We start from the raw sequence: 19,264 nt of genomic DNA on the forward strand, positions 1-19,264 counted from the left end.
GAACAAGTGGAATATGAAATTAAAAACACAATACCATTTGTATTACCATTTACATTAGCATCCCCCCAAATGAACTACTTAGGTATAAACCTAACAAAATATGTGCAAGATTTTCTGGGGAAAATTGCAAAACTCTGATGAAAGATGTCAAAGATGAACTAAATAAATGGAGAGATATTCCATGTTTATGGATAAGAAGACTCAATATTGTCAAGATGTCAGTTATTCCCAAATTGATCTATAGATTCAATGCAATTCCAATCAAATTCCCAGCAAGTTATTTTGTGGATATCAACAAATGATTCTAAAGTTTATGTGGAGAGGCAAAAGACCCAGAACACACAACTCAATATTGAAGAAGAACAAAGTCGGAGTACTGACACTATCCAACCTCAAGGCTTCCTCTAAGGCTACACTTATCAAGACAGTGTGGTATTAGTGAAAGAACAGACAAGTAGATCAATGGAACAGGATAGAAAGGCCAGAAAGAGACCCCTATAAATATAGTCCACTCGATTGACAGAGGAGCAAAGACAATGCGATGGAGCAAAGATAGTCTTTTGCAAGAAATGGTGCTGGAAAAAGCCTTACATTCACATACAAAAAAATAAATCTAGACACGGACATTATACCCTTCTCAAAAGTTAACTCAAAATGAATCATAGATTTGTAAAATGCAAAACTATAAAACTCCTAGAAGATAATATTTGAGAAAACCTAGATGACCTTGGGTATGGCAATGACTTTTTAAATACAACACCAAAGCCATGATCCATGAAGGAAAGAATTGATAAGCTTGTCTTCACTAAAATTAAAAATTTCTGCTCTTCAAAAGACACTGTCAAAAGAATGAGAAGACAAACCACAAATGGGAAGAAAATATTCGCAAAAGACACATCTGATAAATGACTGTTATCCAGAATAAAGAACTCTTCAAACTCAACCAGTGTGGGTGTTCAGGTGGTGGAAAGTTCTCCTGTATTCTCTAACTCCCCATCCAGACACCGCCAGCTGACCAGGTAAGCTGCACACTCTGGGATCTGATCTGGCCTGACTCACACAGTGTGGGCATGACTCAGAGACTGAACATTAATGTCCTCATCTTGAGCCCCACCATGTCCAAAATTTCCCTGATTGGTGTCCGGTGGGATTGCTGCAGAGTAGTTCCTGGTTAGCGAAGTTTAATCCTACAGAATTCATGGGCCCAGTCTGAATTTAACTCTGAAAGCCTCAGTGCTGAATTCCACTTCACCTTTTAGCCAACGTAAAGGAGTCTATGCTCAGGTTCAAAGTCAGATGGAAAATGGCAAGTTCAAGGAGAAATAGTATTCTGGAGAATTTGCATCCTGGGGGCAAAAATGAACAGCTCTGATTTGAAACCAGGTTTTCTAAGAGAATTTGTAAGCAAATTTTTAAAATCACTTTCGTCTGTACTTGGGCTTATTATTGAAACATGATTTAATGATTTGTTTTGGACCAATCAAGTTTTAGGCAGCGTTTATTTAATGATTAATAAAAGAGTAGCTCTTTGGGCATCTGTTACCTCAGATAATGTGAATTTAGTTTTGGAATCTTTTTTTAAAAGGTGAATGTGGTTTGGGTGTGGGTGTGTGTGTGGTATGGGATGATGGCTTAAAGAGTAGCTTTTTTTAGGAGCACTTTGACCACCTAAGTCCACACCATCCTAGGAAGAAGGGATAGGAATATCCTATACCTGGAGTGCTGAATGAGTACCTATTTGCCTAGGCACTGCCCCATATCTCCTTTGTTTCCTTCAAGGCCTTCTGCAGGTGGAGCATCCCTGGGGAATGTCAACCCCCTGGGGCCTCTGCTGGTTCTCCTTGGAGACTCCATGGAGAGGTCCATGCTGATAGGCTGCAGGTTGCCATGGCAGCAACCATGCATTGTCCTGGGTCACCAGGCACCACATGGATGCTAGTACTTTTTGCCCGGAGCACAGTTTGTGCTGACATTGGGGTAGGAGACCACATTGCCAACACAGGCAGACATTTGGGTCATCATTTCAGAATCTGATACACATGTGAGAGTTCACCGTTGTCCTTGTATGGCTCTCATTTTAGATGTGGAACCACTGGGCTGAATAAAGATATTCAGGACCATCTTTGGCAAGCTGGCTAGCTTAATTACATGTTGCAAAGGACAAGAAGATTCTCCTGGAAAAGTCCAGTTGTCCCTTTGTCAAAAGACCTCACTTTACGCTCTGCTCAGCTATGGGCTGATGTCATAATGCCCAACCATCACTCATGGGCTTTCAAGGTGTCTGTGGAGCAGGAACAAATATTCTACATTTTTGGTCTCAGGCAGTCATACTGTGAACATATTACATGCTCGATTAAAACTGGTGGTGGACAATTGACTGGTAAGAGGTAGGACGAGCCCCAATAATAGGTCCTTGGCTGCCACTCAAGAATGGAATGAACACTCAGAAGAAGGTGCCAGGCAAGATAACTTTTGGTGGTGAGCCAAGGCATGAAATTAAGGAAGAAGAGCTGGGTAGAATGCTTGGATGATTACCTGAGGTGATGTGAAAGCTGTGTGGACACCTGGGGACAGCATAAGTTGTGCCTCCAAGTGTTGCGATCCGGAGGAGTTCCTTGCAATTAAAGAGGAGACTCTTGACGCTGCTGTTCTCCTTTGGTGGCTATGTCAGAAGAAAGGGAAGGGATGTGAAATTTCCTGACCAGGATGGCATTCGTATTGGTTGTATGTGTATGTGGGGGGTTGAACAGACCAATCCCCTTACTTAAAGAGAGGGAACAGAGGTCATCTAGAGAGATAGCTGGGATTGTCCCATGAGCCAACTGAGTTTGTGCTCATGGCATCATGATACCAAAAAGTGAGAATTTCTAGAGGTTGAAGAATTAGATATGTAGAGGAAAGAAGGAATGAAGTAATCAGCACAGGGAAATGAGGACTTTTTTGGACTTCCTTATGCTTACTCCATTTATGCGTTAGTATTGTTTGATTTTGACTTACGTATGGCAGGGGCACCCCATGCCTAGGGGATTCAAGAGGTCTTACTTCTAGGGAGACTCATCATCCCTGACCTGGTTGGGTGCTCTGTGGGAACAAGAGTGCTGGTCAAGATAAGCTTGAAAGACACAGGGTTCCAGCAGACATTTCTGGGGGATCATTGTCTAGATGGGCAGGAGCCAGACCTAGAGGGAGAGGCTCACCCAGAGAGGTGGGCACGGCCAAGACTTCTGGACTATCGAAGGCTGAGGCAATGGAGGATATTGCTCATACTCTCCCACAGGCAGCAATGCTGAGAGATGATACCAGAACAGCACCTTCTATGGCTGGATCTGAGAAGAGTGCTCCTTCTCCTTCTCTGAGAGAACTGACTGAGGACCCAGAGGTTCCAATCACGCACAGCTATTGGGAACCCAGCTCTCTGCACTCCAGTTTATCCAGTTCTGCTAGTTGTGTTTAGTGGTGATAGACCCAACACTGATGTACTCCATGAGGCATTCAGCCTGGACTGGTGTTTTAGTAGCCAAAGAGGTCTGATCTTAGGCTCATGGGATATCTTGCTCCTTTGGCTGGATATTTTATGATTTTTATCAGAATTTTGGAAATGATGATGAATCACATGTTTATTTCACTAGTGCCTGTTGGTAGCAGATATTTACATTGCCTGAGAAAAACAGCCCTTCATATTCTTATAAAGATTGGCTGGTTGATATCACAGTATTTATGATCACTGTTAATGCAACAGGTTCAGAATCTTAATCCTGAAACGGTCAATTACACTTCGACAATAAGAACATTTCATTCTCTGAAATGAAGATCTGTTGCCTATGTAGTCACAGTTCTCTGGCTGACTACAGAGCACATTAGGATTCACATCTGGGGGGGTGGTGTCTGAAAAGAACTATAAATGCCATTTTCACTGGTGAAAAATTTCCATCACTTAATCATGTTGACCACCTCAATGAGCTAATCTTGCATGCCTTAAAGTATTTTGCCCTCCTTTGCACACGACTCTGCTATTTGAATTAGGTGGATGTGTGAAGATTTCTTTTACCAAGGCAATGAGGCCAAGTAAAAGTTTGACTCCTTTTACATTTATTTAAGTTTTATGGTGTTGAACTTTGAAAATTTTTTTCCTCCCACTTAGTTATTATGCTGTTCCATGCAGTTGAAGTGTCGCAAGCTTTTTGCATGATCTATATTTCAGGTACCGTTACTACTTGGTCTCAGACACAGGACCAAATCCATCTCAATTTCCATCATTTATGTGTCGGCAATACAACATCACAATGATTTATTACAAAATTTTGTCTTTTCCTCCTAATTTCCAGGAAAGCACTCATAAGAAAACTTGATAAATTTTTCAATAGAACTAAAGAGATAAAAAACCTCGCTCGGCTGACCTATGTCTGGTTTTGGAAATGCTTCCTTAGAACGCAAGTGAATTCAGCTTAGTGTACTAAAAAACATAATTTAATACTGACTTATCTCAAAACCCCCTTGTCTGGATGTCTTCCATCCAGTGTTTCTGTAATTACCAAGCTGCTTCTTGTGCTTCCGACTCAGAAAGCCGCAAACAACTCAACAATCCTTTACTCTTCTTCTGTTTCTCCCTGAGCTCTTTTCAAAGAACCTGTTGGTTTTCCAAGAGAAGCATTTAGTTCTTTATTTGCATGTTAAACTTTTAGCCGAGTGGCTAGAGGGAGCCAGAGTTAGTACAATTAAACATGAGCAGTAGTTCAAGATTCATCCCTATGGTGTTGATCAACTGTAAGCTAGAGGAAGCTAGCAAGAAAACAGAGAGAGACATCTCAGCAGTCTATTTAGTTCTCCTCCAACAGAGCATAAGAGAGAAGCCAGCTCGGGGAGGGGGAGCTGGTTGGATGTGTGACCACCATTGCAAGTTAGTTCACCCCGCTAAGCAGAGACTCCTGTCCCAGCTATCCACGTATTTAAATGCCTGTGGGTGCCAGCGGAGCACTAGCTCGGTTGCTGGACTGGGAATTCCCATGTCTTTTTTGTTCATGAATGAGTAGTTTTACTCGATCACTTTCTGAGTTGACTACCGAATCCTGGCTGGCTGTTTACTTTATTTACCCCTCTGGGGGAATGGTTTTCAAAAGGGAGGAGTCTTTCTTTGAGACCAAACTAGATGACTGGGCTCTCGGAGGCCTGTGAAGCAGTTGTCCCTCTTACCAAAAACTGCCTTAGTTTTCCCCGAAGAGACCCATGAGTGACTGCAATAGATTTATGCTGGAAAAGGACATCATTATTCTAAGTTACCAAGCAATCTCTTAACAGTACAGTACAATACTTAATAGTTAATTAGTCCTTAAAGGTAGTAATAGTACTTAATAGTACAGTTCAGGGGTCAGCAAATATATCTTAATAAAGGACCAGATAGTAAATATTTTAGTCTTCTGGCCACGTGGTCTCAGTTTTAATTATTCAACTCTGCTAGCATAGTGTGAAAGCAGTCAGAAGCAACACATAATGAATGGGTGTGGCTGTCTTCCAATAAACCTTTATTTATGGACACTGAAATTTGAATTGCATATAATTTTCATGTCACAAAATCTTCTTCTTTGGCTTTTTATCCCCCAACCATTTAAAAAATGTAAAAATCATTCTTAGCTTGCAAGTGGTTCAAAAACCACAGTGGACCAGAGTTTGTGAGCAGATTTGGTTTGCTGACCCTTTTTATAGAAAGAAGATCCTATGTCATAAGCCTCAACATCTGGATTTGAGACCAGGATCTATGATTTACTGGCCTTGTAGCCTTGGGAAAGTTACTCAGTTTGCCCAAATTCTAGTTTTCCATCCATAAAATGTAAATTATAATATTGAGGTTCTCATGGTGGATTAGAGTTAAATGAGAAAAGTTGTGCAAGTGCTCTGAATGCTCCACAATACCACACAATGTAGGATATAATGTTGTTTTGTTATTATTGTAATACTGTGCTTTGTCAAGACTCGGAGTAGGCTGATAGAGTTTTGACTTCTAGATGACACTCTGCACCAGAATCTCTCCAAGATATTAAGGTCAGAAATATTAGGAAGAGAGCTGTTTTACTCCATTTTAAGTTAAAGGATAACATTTTCTTAAATACAGGTTGGCCGTAAAGTCTAGAAACAAGATAATACTATTTTGCTATACTGTAATGCAATGTCAGTGAATCATCTATTATGCATATGTTGCCTATGTTTTTCAATTTTGTAGTCATCCATTGAAAGGAAATCATAGAAGATAATCTTTACCACATACCCATGGGACAATTAATTTTCAACCATATTTTTGATTCTTCTGAATCTCATAGAGTGTCATCCAAGTCAAAGAAAGAACGACTTAAAACTGGTCAGACTATTGGCAAGCTGTCTTGGAAATGAGTATGATTATTTTAATTTTTTAAAATCTTGAATTACTCAGCTAATCAAATGATTTCACATGCTTCTGGTGAGTTCAAGTAGCATTTTTATGGTCTGTTACTCTGTCCATCAGCTCCCAACTTGATAAACAGTTTCTGAACATTCCAAAGATATTGACTTAAATTTAAATAAAAAAGCAAGGGGAAAAAGTAATAAAATGTAGGGAGGGAAGACATAAGAATGCTGCTCTGGACACTTCAAAATTTAGACTTTTAAAGGAAGCCATAAATAGTTTTTTAATTAGAGTGCAATGAAAAATAGACATTTCAGAGCCCTAGTTTGGTTAAACCTGCAAGAGAAAATTGTGCTTAAGAAATAGGTTGACGTTTTTGGAGACAGTAGCTGGATTTCTGTTAGGGAACATAAGATACTGACTGAATCAATGGATCTGCAACTGGAGAACCGGGGAAACAGCGAGAGAGGGACAGAGGGAGGAAGGCAGTGGGGGAAGAGAGAGTTCCTTCTCCTGGATACAGAGTGGCTATATGTTGGACCAATCTGGCTGGAATGCCATGTTTTGAAGGAATGAAAAAGCAATGACTGGACATTACAGTGATTGCAAATGTGTTAATCCAAAAGAGTATAGTTCACCCAGGGGACAGCCAAAAAGGTAGACAATTTTATTAGTTACATAAAGTTGACATATAAATGAATAGGTGCTCTTCCAGTTGGAAAGCATGTTGGAGTGGGTGGAAGTGAGAATCTGAGGGTCTCAGCAGCCCTTGGGAAGGTCAAGCTTCCAGCTGAATCTGCCTTTTTCTCCAGATTGGGGTCAACTGTGGCAAACTGCAACCCTTTAGTTTGAAGTTCTTTTCTGGCTAATGGGTCCCACCATATTTTTATGGAAAAGGGACTCAAATACACCAACCACACAGACCAAAATGTCAAGTTGAGAGTGATCCTAATTTGTTATGGGTATTCTTGCATTAAAATAGGCTTATTTATTTTCACAGCACTTAATTTGATAACAAAGTGACTGAGTGAATGAGGACTGGATATTGTGGGATAGAATGGGTAGAAATTGTGGGGTCATCTTTGTTCAACTGTCCTAATGAAAAACACTGTTCAATACTTGCTGCTTAGAAAATTCAGTCTTCATAAGCTTCTTTCAGTTCCAAGTTTTAACAGTTGACACAAAATACACTGTTAAACTGTGTTATCAATACTTGTAGAAAAATAGACATGTTTGAGAGGGACATTCTAGTAAAAGGTTTTTCGGGAGCATCCTTGTTTAAAGATTCAGAGGCTCACGTTACAAAAACAAGATTTGGTTCATATTCTGTCTCCAACTACATTGACACTAAAGACAGCAAGAAATAGGGAGAGACTTCATGGCCACGTGCCCTGTCACAGATACAGAACTAACGGGTGTGTGACCAAGAGGTTGTCAAAGCTCTTCGTTCAGTTGTGCTAAAGGGCCCTAAGTTGCTCTTCCAACCAGACAACAAGGTGTGTGTTGTCCTTTAAGCCTTAGTAATGAATTAAAAAAGGCCCACTGAGTCTTCAAGAGCTAAATTAGCAGACTTTTGCAGCCCCTGCTTGATCGTGCTTTGTGCTACCATGCCTTGCCCTGAAACTCTGGTGATGCTGCAGGGTTAGTGCCCCCCAAGCCAAGAGTGCCCTTCATAAGGCTACAGCAAGGTAAGGCCACGGTACCTCCCCAAAGCTGGCAGGAAGGGGATGGGGGCTGTCTCCTCCTCCTTGACTACAACCTCTTCTTTAGATTGTGTGGAATGAATAAATGATTCAACAGATATTCAATGCAAAAAGTGAAATGTTGGCAAACAGGAAAGGCTATGGCCAACAGTTTGTTTTCCATAAAGCTTGTTCCGTGAAGCAGTTGTCCTGATACAAGGTGTCAGAAGTGGGAGAAGGGAGACCTCCACGTTAAACTGAGGATCCACTTTCCTTATCACTGGGACATGCTTTTTAGTAGTCAAGGTCCCCAAACTACAGCAAGGCCTATGTGACCCAGTCAGGGAAGGCAAGGGCACAGGGACGGACAGCTAGTTTGAGTTCTGCGGCCTTTGTGGTGCAAAGCCTCAAACTGAGCACAGCTGTAGGAGCTGAAAATGAACTTGGATCTGGTCAGTGAGTATTTATGATAGACGACCGTGTTAGGAAACAAACAGCTTATAAATGTGAAATTAATGTGAAAGATCTGTTACAGTGCAAAATCTCCACCTGCCCTTGAGGTTTTGTCTAAGATTCTCTTTCTTTTCTTATTTTTTCATTTGAATTTTTTTTTTCATATTGGAATTTAGATTTTCAGTACAAAAATACTCTCTCCCTCCTTCCTTCCTCTCTCCCTCCTTCCTTCCTTTCCTCCTTCCTTCCTTCTTTCCTTCCTTCTTTTTTTCTATGTTTATCTTTGCAGATTGAAATGAATTAAGGCTGCAGTTTTTTGTTTTCTTTTGATTGGGAGACATTTTGGATTTGATTTCTAACTTGTAGCACACTCTAGAGAAATTTCTTAGGCGGTCACAAGATTGTTGGTCTGGTCTTTGAATATTGAACTCCGGCCATTTCGTAATAAGAATAATAATAAATACCTGTGCAGGAAATGCTGATGGATAGGCCCCCAGGGACAGGAAGAGTGCCAGATGGAGTCAAAGTGTGTGAGGTCCATGATTACAATATGAGTTGCCCACTACCTGCCTTCAGGAATCTCATGGATTTAGACCCAAACCTTCTTCTGTTAACTTACTATGTCTCATTTATTTTTCACAGTCTGTAGTTTCTCATGATTACGGAATGGAACAGCTGGAGAATCAATGGTTTTGCAGAAGAAAAGTTTCTCAAACTATTGTACTACAAAGGGTGAGAGCTCATGTGAAAAATATAAACACATTGGTGACATGCCAGAGAATGTCCTCCTCCTAGAATTCTCCCCCAGGCTAGTCAGTGAGGCCCTTGTTATCTTAAAAAAGAGACCTTGGTTTTGTAAACATTTCACAGTATATCAGTGTACTGATGGTGGGTTTTGCCATCTACTGGACCTCCCGACTTCCCCCAGACCTATGGCTTGTTAGATTCAACGAAAGGATCAGCAAGGGAACAGTGAGGTACTGGAACGGATTCCTGTCTGGGACTTGGAACAAAGGCCATGCACTAAAGGGCCAGAGGTCAATGGGACCAACAAAATTTGGAAAAGACATAAGAACAGAAATGCCTACTGTACTTTGGGAATCTTTTTTTTTTTTTGCATCATATTTCTAAAGTTATGTATCTAAACCTACATTAATTATACATCTATGTACATTATTTAGAAGTTCTGTTCTACAGTACTTTTGTACATGCTGGGTTTTATTACTAACTGCAAAAGAAAATAATTACATAAGGCATATATATGTACAGGCTTTGTCTTCACCTCACCTGGGTCTTATAACAGCAATGCCCGCATGGGACAAGCACCTCGCCCTGTCGATGAAATTTAGAGGGATCTACAAAATTGAGGGCTGTGTTCTACGTCTCACGGCATGAATGAATAGGCACTGGAGACCCTACTGATCATTTCCCAGGTAAAATCTTTGACGCACTCTTTTGAGTGATCTGGTATTGGACAAGACATGCAGGTAAGTGGGTTAAATCTCTAGGAGTTGGATGTATGGTTTTTAGGGAGGAGAGCAGGCTTGGGCCACCGATGAGGGCACATTGCACCTTAACCAAATCCGTGTCTACCTTGTCAATCTGAGTGACTGAGAGAGGGCAGGTAGATATTTTACACCTTGAAGATTTGCTTTCTGGTAATGCCAAAATTAAATAGAAATCAAGAAAGAACAAAGGAAGAGAGACAGAAAAGAAAGAATGAGAGACAAGGAAAGGTTGTGTCGGGGGAGGGGAGAAGGAGTTGCCCAGCTCGGGGACTAAACTTTGGATTCGTTCTCTAGCTTTGCCACATCACCATTCCTTTCTGTCTGTTCCTCCAGGTTTTTCTCTTCCTCTTCGGTCTCCAGTTCTGCATGTTGGTTGAGTTTGCTGGATACAGACCAACTCAGGGGCAGCTCTGCCCTGCTGGCCAGCTCAGCCAGCTCTTTGGCACTGAGAGACGGAGTGCTGGTCTCATAGGTCTCATGGAAGCTGTTGTAGTCGACTTCGTAGAACCCGTCCTCCAGTGTCAGGACGGGCGTGAACCGGTAACCCCACAGGATCTCACTGGTGACGTAGGAGCTCCGAGCTTGGCATGTCATCCCTGCAGAGAGGAGAACGGAGGCTTTAGCACATGCGAGTGTGAGCTTTCCATCGCCGAGGGGACTCAGTGAGCCGGGCAGGGCTGCTGCATGCGGCTCTTCAGTCTGAGACCTGCGTAGGGTGCCACGACTAACCAGGTGTCCTTCATGCTGTAGACCTACACTAACATGCACAAGAGCGTGTGCTGGAGGTTCCAGGTCTCCCAGTGGAGTCCCGGGGAGCACTGTGAGAGTTCTGGCTTGCATCAAGCCACACTCGCCTGCAAGTTCACACACACCTACAGGAAAGCAGTTGTGTACATGCACACAGGTACACACTCATGTGGTTGTACCTCGTCCACTCTTTGCTCTGGGAGAACCCTGAGGCTGTGACTCTAGCCTCCCATTGCTTTCAGAGTCTTTGCCTGACCCTTCCAGGGACTTGAGCTCTACTGCCATAGACTTAGAATGAAGTTTGGCTTGTGGAACTACCTGTAGGATGCCTTTAAATGGGAGGCTATGGATTAGCGTTACCCTCCCACCACCCCACCATGCAGACCACGACTGTGGCTCCCAAATGAGGTTGGAAGGGCTGCCTGCCTGAGTTTGCACTTTCCCCAGGCCCAGTGGGGATAGTTGTTCAGAATGTGCAATAATATAATCCTTTAAAGGCTTTCCCCCCTCTTCTTAAAGATAAGAAGCTTGTTCCTAATTTGCACAAAAATCCCGTATGAACTACTGGCAGCCCAGGAGTCAGGAGTAGCTTTCTTTTAAATGTGAAATGACAGAATGAGGGAAACTCCACCAATCTCCTTAGAAAAGAAAACTAGGCAGCAGGCTTGGTATAAAAAATGGGGAGTGTCATTGGTGCATTTTTTTCCTGAGATCAGAGTTCTCTTATGAAACTTCCCAGGACACAGAAGCATTTGTTCAGTCATTCCTTCAGGGCTGTCTTCTCCACTAGCTGGGTTGGCCCGGTGCCTAGACCTACAATTTTTTTAGGGGCCCATGAAAATTTTAATTTCTTTTAAAACCAGAAGAAAAAAATGAACTTTTAGGTAGAAGAAAATGTTCATATATTCGTGTTTATACTAGTACAGTTGTAAAATATAATTTTTAATTTTTTTAGATGGAGTAAAGGGCCCACAAAGGTAAAACTACCTAGGACTCAAGAAAGTCATACTGTGGCCCTATGGTCATCCATCCAGGAAAGCAGCCAGCCAATCAGTTAGTATGTTATCTGTTAGGACAGCCAATAAGATATGTCAGGCAACTGCTTTGTACCAAATGCAGGTGGGGTAGGGAGAAGAGGACACATGTGGGTATTTACACAGAAGAGTTCAGATCTGCAAAATGTTCCCACAGCATTGCACTTGCTCCTTGTGGCTAGAAGAAGAAACTGGGATGGCAGGAATTTAGGGGATGGACCCAACAGCAGCCATCAGAGCCTGAGCCAGCACCGCCGCCCACCTCACTCCAGTCCTGTGCTTTTCCTCTTAATCCCCAAACTGAATGCTCCTCTCTCAATGTTTTCCTGGGTGACCCAGAAAGGCCTCCCCTGCCCCATTCCTTATGCCCCTGAGACAAGTGTTACAGGGTGTCTAAGTATTGAAAAGAAAAGAGTGACACTGCCTTGGTTTTATTTCTCAAACAATGTTTCTTTCTGAGTTACCAGCTCTTTATCTGTGTTTGGCAGTGATGGGGGAAGGCAGGTGATGGCAGGGATATAAGGGATCAGAATAAGGCAGAAACAGGAAGTCAAGGGGAAAAGGTGATAAAATAACTTTATAACTTTTTTTTCATAAAGGAAGTACAGGTTATTTGTAAAGTGACTAGAAAATAGAGACAGGAAAATAAAATCCATCTACATGTTCATTTCTGGCCTTATATATAACCAAACAGAGCTAGAAATTAAAAAAAATACAATTATTAAAATTAAAATCGAAACGGAGTTTAACACCAGAAAGGAATTAGCTGAAGAGAGAATTAGAAACTTGGAATATAGATATGAAGAAACAACACAGGATGCAGCCAAGACGAGGACATCATCAGGAATAGTAGGAAAAGGACCTCCCGGAACCCTCTCCTCCATAAAAGCAATGAGAACACTGGCAAAAATGGACAAAAAGAGCTCTTTCAGAACTCTGTAAATTAGTTCCAGGTGTGTTTACTCAAGTAAAATGGATGAATCTCAGTAATAACTCTGAGCTTTGTGGAGTTTTAACTAACCCCCCTCAGCTTCATGGTAGCCTTTAAAACCAAGAGTCTGCAATCTTGGTGAAAACCAGCAGCCTAACAACCACTGGAGGGGTCATAAAAGAGTTTTGGAGCTCTTTCAAAGCCCCATTCTCAGAATTGTCATTATCGGACGTGTCTGGCAGTTCCCTGGAAAACCCCACTTGCAAGGCTTGTCTTTGTCATCCAATGCAAATAGCTTTCTCCTTTGGGTCATTTGTCAGAAACAACCAGTGGCAGTTGTTTAATCTTGCAGCTTCTTGGAGGCAGTGATAACAGTTGGGAAAAGCAACAAGCTAACCAGAAAACAAAAGGAAAAGCTAGAGAAAGATGCCTGAAGGAGACTCTTTGAAAAACTCTGACATATTCCTGAAAATCTAGAAGACTACATGCATGTTTAGGGCTATGCACATGCCCAGGAAAGACCTGAGAAAGCCTTGAGCTCTCACCTCTGGCTGACCTTGAGGCTCTGAGCAAGTAGGAAGTGAAGGTTAAGGCAGAGTTTTAAAGTGCCTGCCTGAGTGTCAAAGGCATCCCCCACCATGCACAGAGAGCCCATTAGCAAAGACTGGGAGACTTATTGGTTCCAAGTATTTAAGGAAATCTTTGTTCAATCATTAGCTAATTACTGAGCTAAACAAGCAGAGACTTCAGGACCTATACACACAAAGTATATAGACCTTACAGAATCTCAGGAAAGTCACTAAACAAGCAAACAGCAACAACAACAGAAAACCCTGGAGAGGAGGAGAATCTGATTTTCAAGCTTGCCACACTATATTATTTAAAATGCCAGTTTCTAGAAAAATTTAAAATACATGTGAATAAACAAGAAAATACAACCCATATACAGGAAGAAAGGCAGTCAATAGAAACTGTCCAGGAAGAAGCCCAGACATGGGATTCACTAGAAAAAGACTTTAAATAAGTTATTGTAAATATGTTCAAAGAACTAAAGGAAATTATGGGAATGATGTCTCAGCAAATAGAGAATATCAATAAAGAAATAAAAATCACATGTAAAAAACCAAATATAAATTCTGAAGTTGAAACGTAGAATAAGCAAAAGGAAAAATTCACTAGAGGGACTCGATAGCAGATTTGAGCTGGCAGAAGAAAGAATCAATGAACTTGAAGACAGTTCAGTTGAGATTTTCAGTTGAGAAGAAAAATGAGCTGAGCCTCAGGGACCTGTGGGACACCATCAGGCAAACAACCAGATGCATGATGGACGTCCCAGAAGAAGAGTAGGGAGAGAAAGGGGCAGAAGGTATATTTGAAGACATAATGGTTGAAACTTCCTAAATTTAATAAAAACCATTAATCCTCACATCCAAGAAATTTAACAAGCTTCAAGATTAACTCAAAGAGATTCATACTTAGACATATCATAATCAAACTGTTGAAACACATTGACAAAGAGAAAATCTTGACAGTAGCAAGAGATAATCAACTCATCACACACAAGAGATTCTCAATAATATCAACAGCTGATTTCTCATTAGAAACTATGCAAGCCAGAAGGCAGTAAGAGGACATATTCAAAGCACTGAAAGAAAAAGACTGTACCAAGAACCCTGTATCCAGCAAAAAAAAAAAAAAAAAAAAAAAAAAAAAAAAACACAAATGAAGGAGAAATTAAGACATTCCAAGGTAAGCAAAAACTGAGAGAATTCATTTCTAGCAGATCTGTTCTACAAGAAATACTAAAGAGGTTCTTTCAGGCTGAAATGAAAGAACATCAGATAGTAACTCAAATCTAGAAATAAAGGGCATTGGTAAAAGTAACTACCTAGGTAATTATAAATGTTTTTGTCCAGTATAATTTTATGGTGACTCTATTTTTATAGCCATTGTACTATTCCATTGTATGGATATACCATAGTTATTTATTCAATAAAACAAGGTGATTCAAAGGTATGTGGGGAGTTATTTGTTGAGGGAAATGTTCAAAATATTGACTTGGTTTGTGGGAGTTGTCCTTGTGTACTGCTGTGGACTGAATTGTTCCCCTCAAAATTCATATGTTGATGTCCTAAGACTCAGTATATCAGAATGGGTCTATATTTGGAGACAGGGTCTTTAAAGAGGTAATTAAGTCAAAATAAGGTCACAAGGGTGGCTCCTAATCCAATATGACTGGTGTTCTTATAGGAAGAGGAGATGAGGACACAGATATGCAACGAGGAAAGACCATATGAAGACACAGGGAGAAGATGGCCATCTAGAAGCCAAGGAGAGAAGCCTCAGGAGAAACCAACCCTGCTGACACCTTGATCTTGGACTTCCAGCCTCCAGAACTGTGAGAAATCAATTTCCATTGTTTAAAATACCTTTCCACTGTACCATTTTAATAGGATCATTTAATTTATATAATAAAAAGATGAACAAGCAAGATTTAAATAAATGCTCATGGATGCTTTTCCAATTTTTATTCATCTTTTGGTGTTGTAATTCATTTTAAAAGGGGTGAAAAAGAATATTAATGTATTTGTCTATCAGTACAATATTAAAAAGTATTCCTAGGGTAAATTGATAATTTTCGTTTTCTTCAGAAAGATTCTTGTCTTCCATATTGATGTTGGTCCAAGTCCATTTTTTAAAAATGTGATTTTTACTGAATTTGAAAAAGTAGCAAAGTAAAACCAACCGGGTTAACATCATAAGAAAGGCGGAGCTGCCAAGATTATATCAGTGTGTATGCATGTTGTGTTTGTTTTCCATGTCCAGAAGGATCATCATACAGTCCCTCTGAGGTAGGTTTTTTCAGTGAGTAAAGTGCTCTCTGGAAAAAGAGATGCTTCTTTTGGTGAGAAGCAAAACGTGGAAAATCTGATCTCCAAGTTCTGGTCACACCCTATTCTTTGGGCGTGCTGGCTGTCTTTCCATTTGCATTTCTACTTTTGTGCCTATCTTCATATTGTTTGCTTTATCTCAAATACCCTTCCCCCAGTGGAATCCTGCGCATCTTTCAAGAGCTTGCTAATTTATTATTCCCTTTCTAAGGCACTCTGTGACCCACCAGTCTCTAGTTGGAACTGTTGAGCCCAGGGCCACCATAACGCTTCAGTGACACTCTATCACAGTCCTTATTACATTGTTTGTAGTTAGTGCTGTGCATCTGTTTTTCTTGTTGAATTGTGAGTTCCTTGGGGTTTATTTGTTTGTTCATTTCCGTATTCCTGGCATTTAGCACAGTGCTTCAACTTTGGAGGTTCCCAGTACAAAGTTGTTAACTGCAAAAAGTAGACTTAGGAAATGACAGAGAAGCAGCTTAATACTGTTGATTGGAAATGTCTGAAATGAATTATGAAAGAAAAAGATGGCTTGTGAGTCCTTAGAAAGGAAAGTAGGAGAGTTCTGTTTCTAGCATTCTGTCAGACCAGCTATGAAGGACCTCAGCTAAAATACAAACGGGATACTGGAAAATGACAAAATCTGTAATTTGAACCAAAAATAATTTTTTTTTTGAGGAAGGTTAGGCCTGAACTAACATCTACTGCCAATCCTCCTCTTTTTTGCTGAGGAAGACTGGCCCTGAGCTAACATCCATGCTCATCTTCCTCTACTTTGTATGTGGGACACCTACCACAGCATGGCTTGTCAAGCGGTGCCATGTCCGCACCCGGGATCTGAACCGGTGAACCCTGGGCCGCCAAAGCGGAATGTGCGAACTTAACCACTGCACCACTGGGCCAGCCCCTGAATCAAAAATAAATTTAATAAGAACCAAGGGATGGGACTTCTGGTGCTGGTGAAGATGGAAGAAGTGCAGCCTTTGTCTCCCGCTGATTACAACCAACGCCTCCAGACAAAATACAACCACCTGAAGCCTCTGGAATGTGAACATTAGCAGGAAGATCGAGGAGAGGTACCCAAACTTGAAGAATGAGTTGTTGGGGGTAAATCTCTTCTTTTTACGTTTGTTTTTTCTCCTCTTTTATCATCTGACTTTAACCTGAGAGTGGCCCCAGTGCAGAACTGGGCAGCAGGTGCTGACAACAAAATCTCAGAGAGAAACCCTGTCTTTATGAACAAAGGACAGGGACAAAGTGCCCCTCTGAGCCAGGGAACAGGAGTGGGAAGGCCCTGTTGATTTTTTTCTCTCTGTACCCAGACCTTAGTGCTGCCCTGTCAGGAGCTGCTCTGCAGTGCAGTCGTGGTTTAGCCACTTAAGTCCTGGGAGAAAATCTTTCTGATCAGTGGACTTGGAAAAGGAGACTCTGTGGACTAAAGAGTTCGTGGCTGTGTTTTCCTCCCTTTTCTCACAGGTCGGGGTCTGAGTGGGACCCCCAGTGTGTGAAACCAGGCAGCAGCATGAGTGGCTAACATGCAGAGAGGAATCCTGTCTTTATGGACAGAAGATCAAGCAGAGGCGGTCTGGGAGCTAAAAAGGATGGGGAATCCTACAGAGGACAGAACTGGAGAAGAGGATCCCCTAAGTCTGGGGATGACTTGATACAAGCTTTGCATGCACAGGACAGAAAACAAAAAGAAAAGATGAACTTAAAAAATTACCATGTGTTTCGTAACATGTGATCACACTTCAAAACAACTTCAGTCAAAAAAGAAACCATAATGGAAATTCAGTAATACTTGGAATCGAATGATATGAAATTCTAAATGTCAAAATTATGGAATACACAGAAAGTGAGAAGGATGTATAGGCCTAGATGCTTATATTAGAAGAAAAAGAAAAGAAGAAAAGAAAGTCTGAAAATTAATTTGCAGAATATCCCACTTAAGAAATTAGAAAAAGAACAAGAGGATGAATCCATGGGAAATAGGCAATAAAGATCAGTGTATAAATCAATGAAATAGAAAACAAATGAACAATAGAGAGGATCAATAAAGCAAAAGTTGGTTTTTTGAAAAGTCTAATAAAATAGACAAAGCTCAGGTGAGATCAGTCAAATAAAAAAGGCAGAAAGCAAAAATAAATGGTATTGGGAATACAAAGGGGGACATGACTATAGAAACAGCAGAGACTAAAAACACAAGAGGATATTATGAATAACATTAAAGACTTAGATAAAATGGGCAATCTTCTAAAATCATATAACTTACCAATACTATTTTGAGAAGAAATAAATAGCTGAGACATCCTATTACCTATTATGAAATTGAGCCAGTCATTAAAAATTTCCCATAAAGAAATTACAAAGAGCAGATAATTTTAAAGATGAGTTCAATGAAATATTCTAGGAAGAGGTCATGATGATTTTGCAGGAAATAGGAGAAGGATCACTTCCCAACTCATTCTATATAGCAAATAATCTTGATCATAAAGTCATACATATTGTCCAAAGGAAACAAAGGAAAAAACAAAAAAGGAAAATGACAGGTCAATATCATTCACATGTGTAGGTACAAAAATCCTAGATGAAATGTTAGCAAACCAAGTCCAAAAGTTTTAAAAACATTGATATATCAGGGCCTGGCCCTGTGGCCAAGTAGTTAAGTTCATACGTTCTACTTCAGCGGCCTGGGGTTCACGGTTTGGATCCTGGCCGTGGACCTACACAGCACTCATCAACCATGCTGTGGCAGCATCCAACATAGAAGAACTAGAATGACCTACAACTAAGATACACAACTGTGGACTGGGGCTTTGGGGAGAAAAAAAGAAAGAGGAAGATTGGCAACAGATGTTAGCTCAGGGCCAATCTTCCTCACCAAAAAGCATACCTTAAAAAAAAAAAAGATACATATGACCAAGTTGAGTTTATCTCAGGAATGCAAGGATGGTTTAACATTAAGAAGCCCATCATGAAATTTATCGTATTAACAGATTGAAAGATCATTTTAGTATATGCAGAAAATAAGTTTGATACATTCAATACCCACTCATGATAAAACTTCTTAATAAACTTGTAGTATAAAACTAATAGTATATACCAAAAACCTAAGCAAACGTTGTTGTTAATGACCATGATCAAAAGTCAAGATTATTTCATTTAAAATCAGGGCCAATCTAGAAATGCTTGCTATACCTTTTCTGTTCAACACTATACCAAAGGCTCTTGCCAGTGGAAATAGGATAAAACAAGGACATAAAATGATTTAAATCTGAAAGAAAGAAACAAAACTTTCCTTATTTGTAGATTGTACAATTGTATACATGGAAAATCTACAGGAATAGTCAAATTTTTAGAGTTATTAAGAGTATTTAGCAAGGTAGCTGGATTATAAAATCTATACAGAAAACTCATTTATGTTTCTACATACCAGCAACAAACAGAAAATATAGCAACAACAACAAAATCTCACCATTTCCTCTAGCAACACAAGTACATAGGAAAAAAATCCAATAATAGAAGTATAAAATCTTTATGAAGAAAATTATAAGATTTACTTAGACAATAAAGAAGATTTAACTAAATGCAGAGATATACCATGTTCACCAATAGGATGATTAAACATCCGAAAGATGTAGTTTT

The 19,264-nt window shown here is 40.4% G+C and overlaps 1 protein-coding gene across 2 annotated transcripts in view; it reads right to left on the reverse strand.

The window, feature by feature from the left end:
* Window positions 1-10,002: 10,002 nt before the first annotated feature.
* Window positions 10,003-19,264, reverse strand: part of KCNJ6 (potassium inwardly rectifying channel subfamily J member 6) — a 266,643-nt gene continuing 257,381 nt past the window's right edge. For both annotated transcript variants that reach the window (XM_070597901.1, XM_070597902.1), the window contains exon 4: window positions 10,003-10,612. In XM_070597901.1, the coding sequence (XP_070454002.1) occupies window positions 10,287-10,612 (326 nt within the window). In that variant the 3' untranslated portion in view covers window positions 10,003-10,286. The remainder of the gene's footprint in view (window positions 10,613-19,264) is intronic.

This window comes from Equus przewalskii, chromosome 27 (assembly GCF_037783145.1).
Source record: "Equus przewalskii isolate Varuska chromosome 27, EquPr2, whole genome shotgun sequence".
Classification (NCBI taxonomy): domain Eukaryota; kingdom Metazoa; phylum Chordata; class Mammalia; order Perissodactyla; family Equidae; genus Equus; species Equus przewalskii.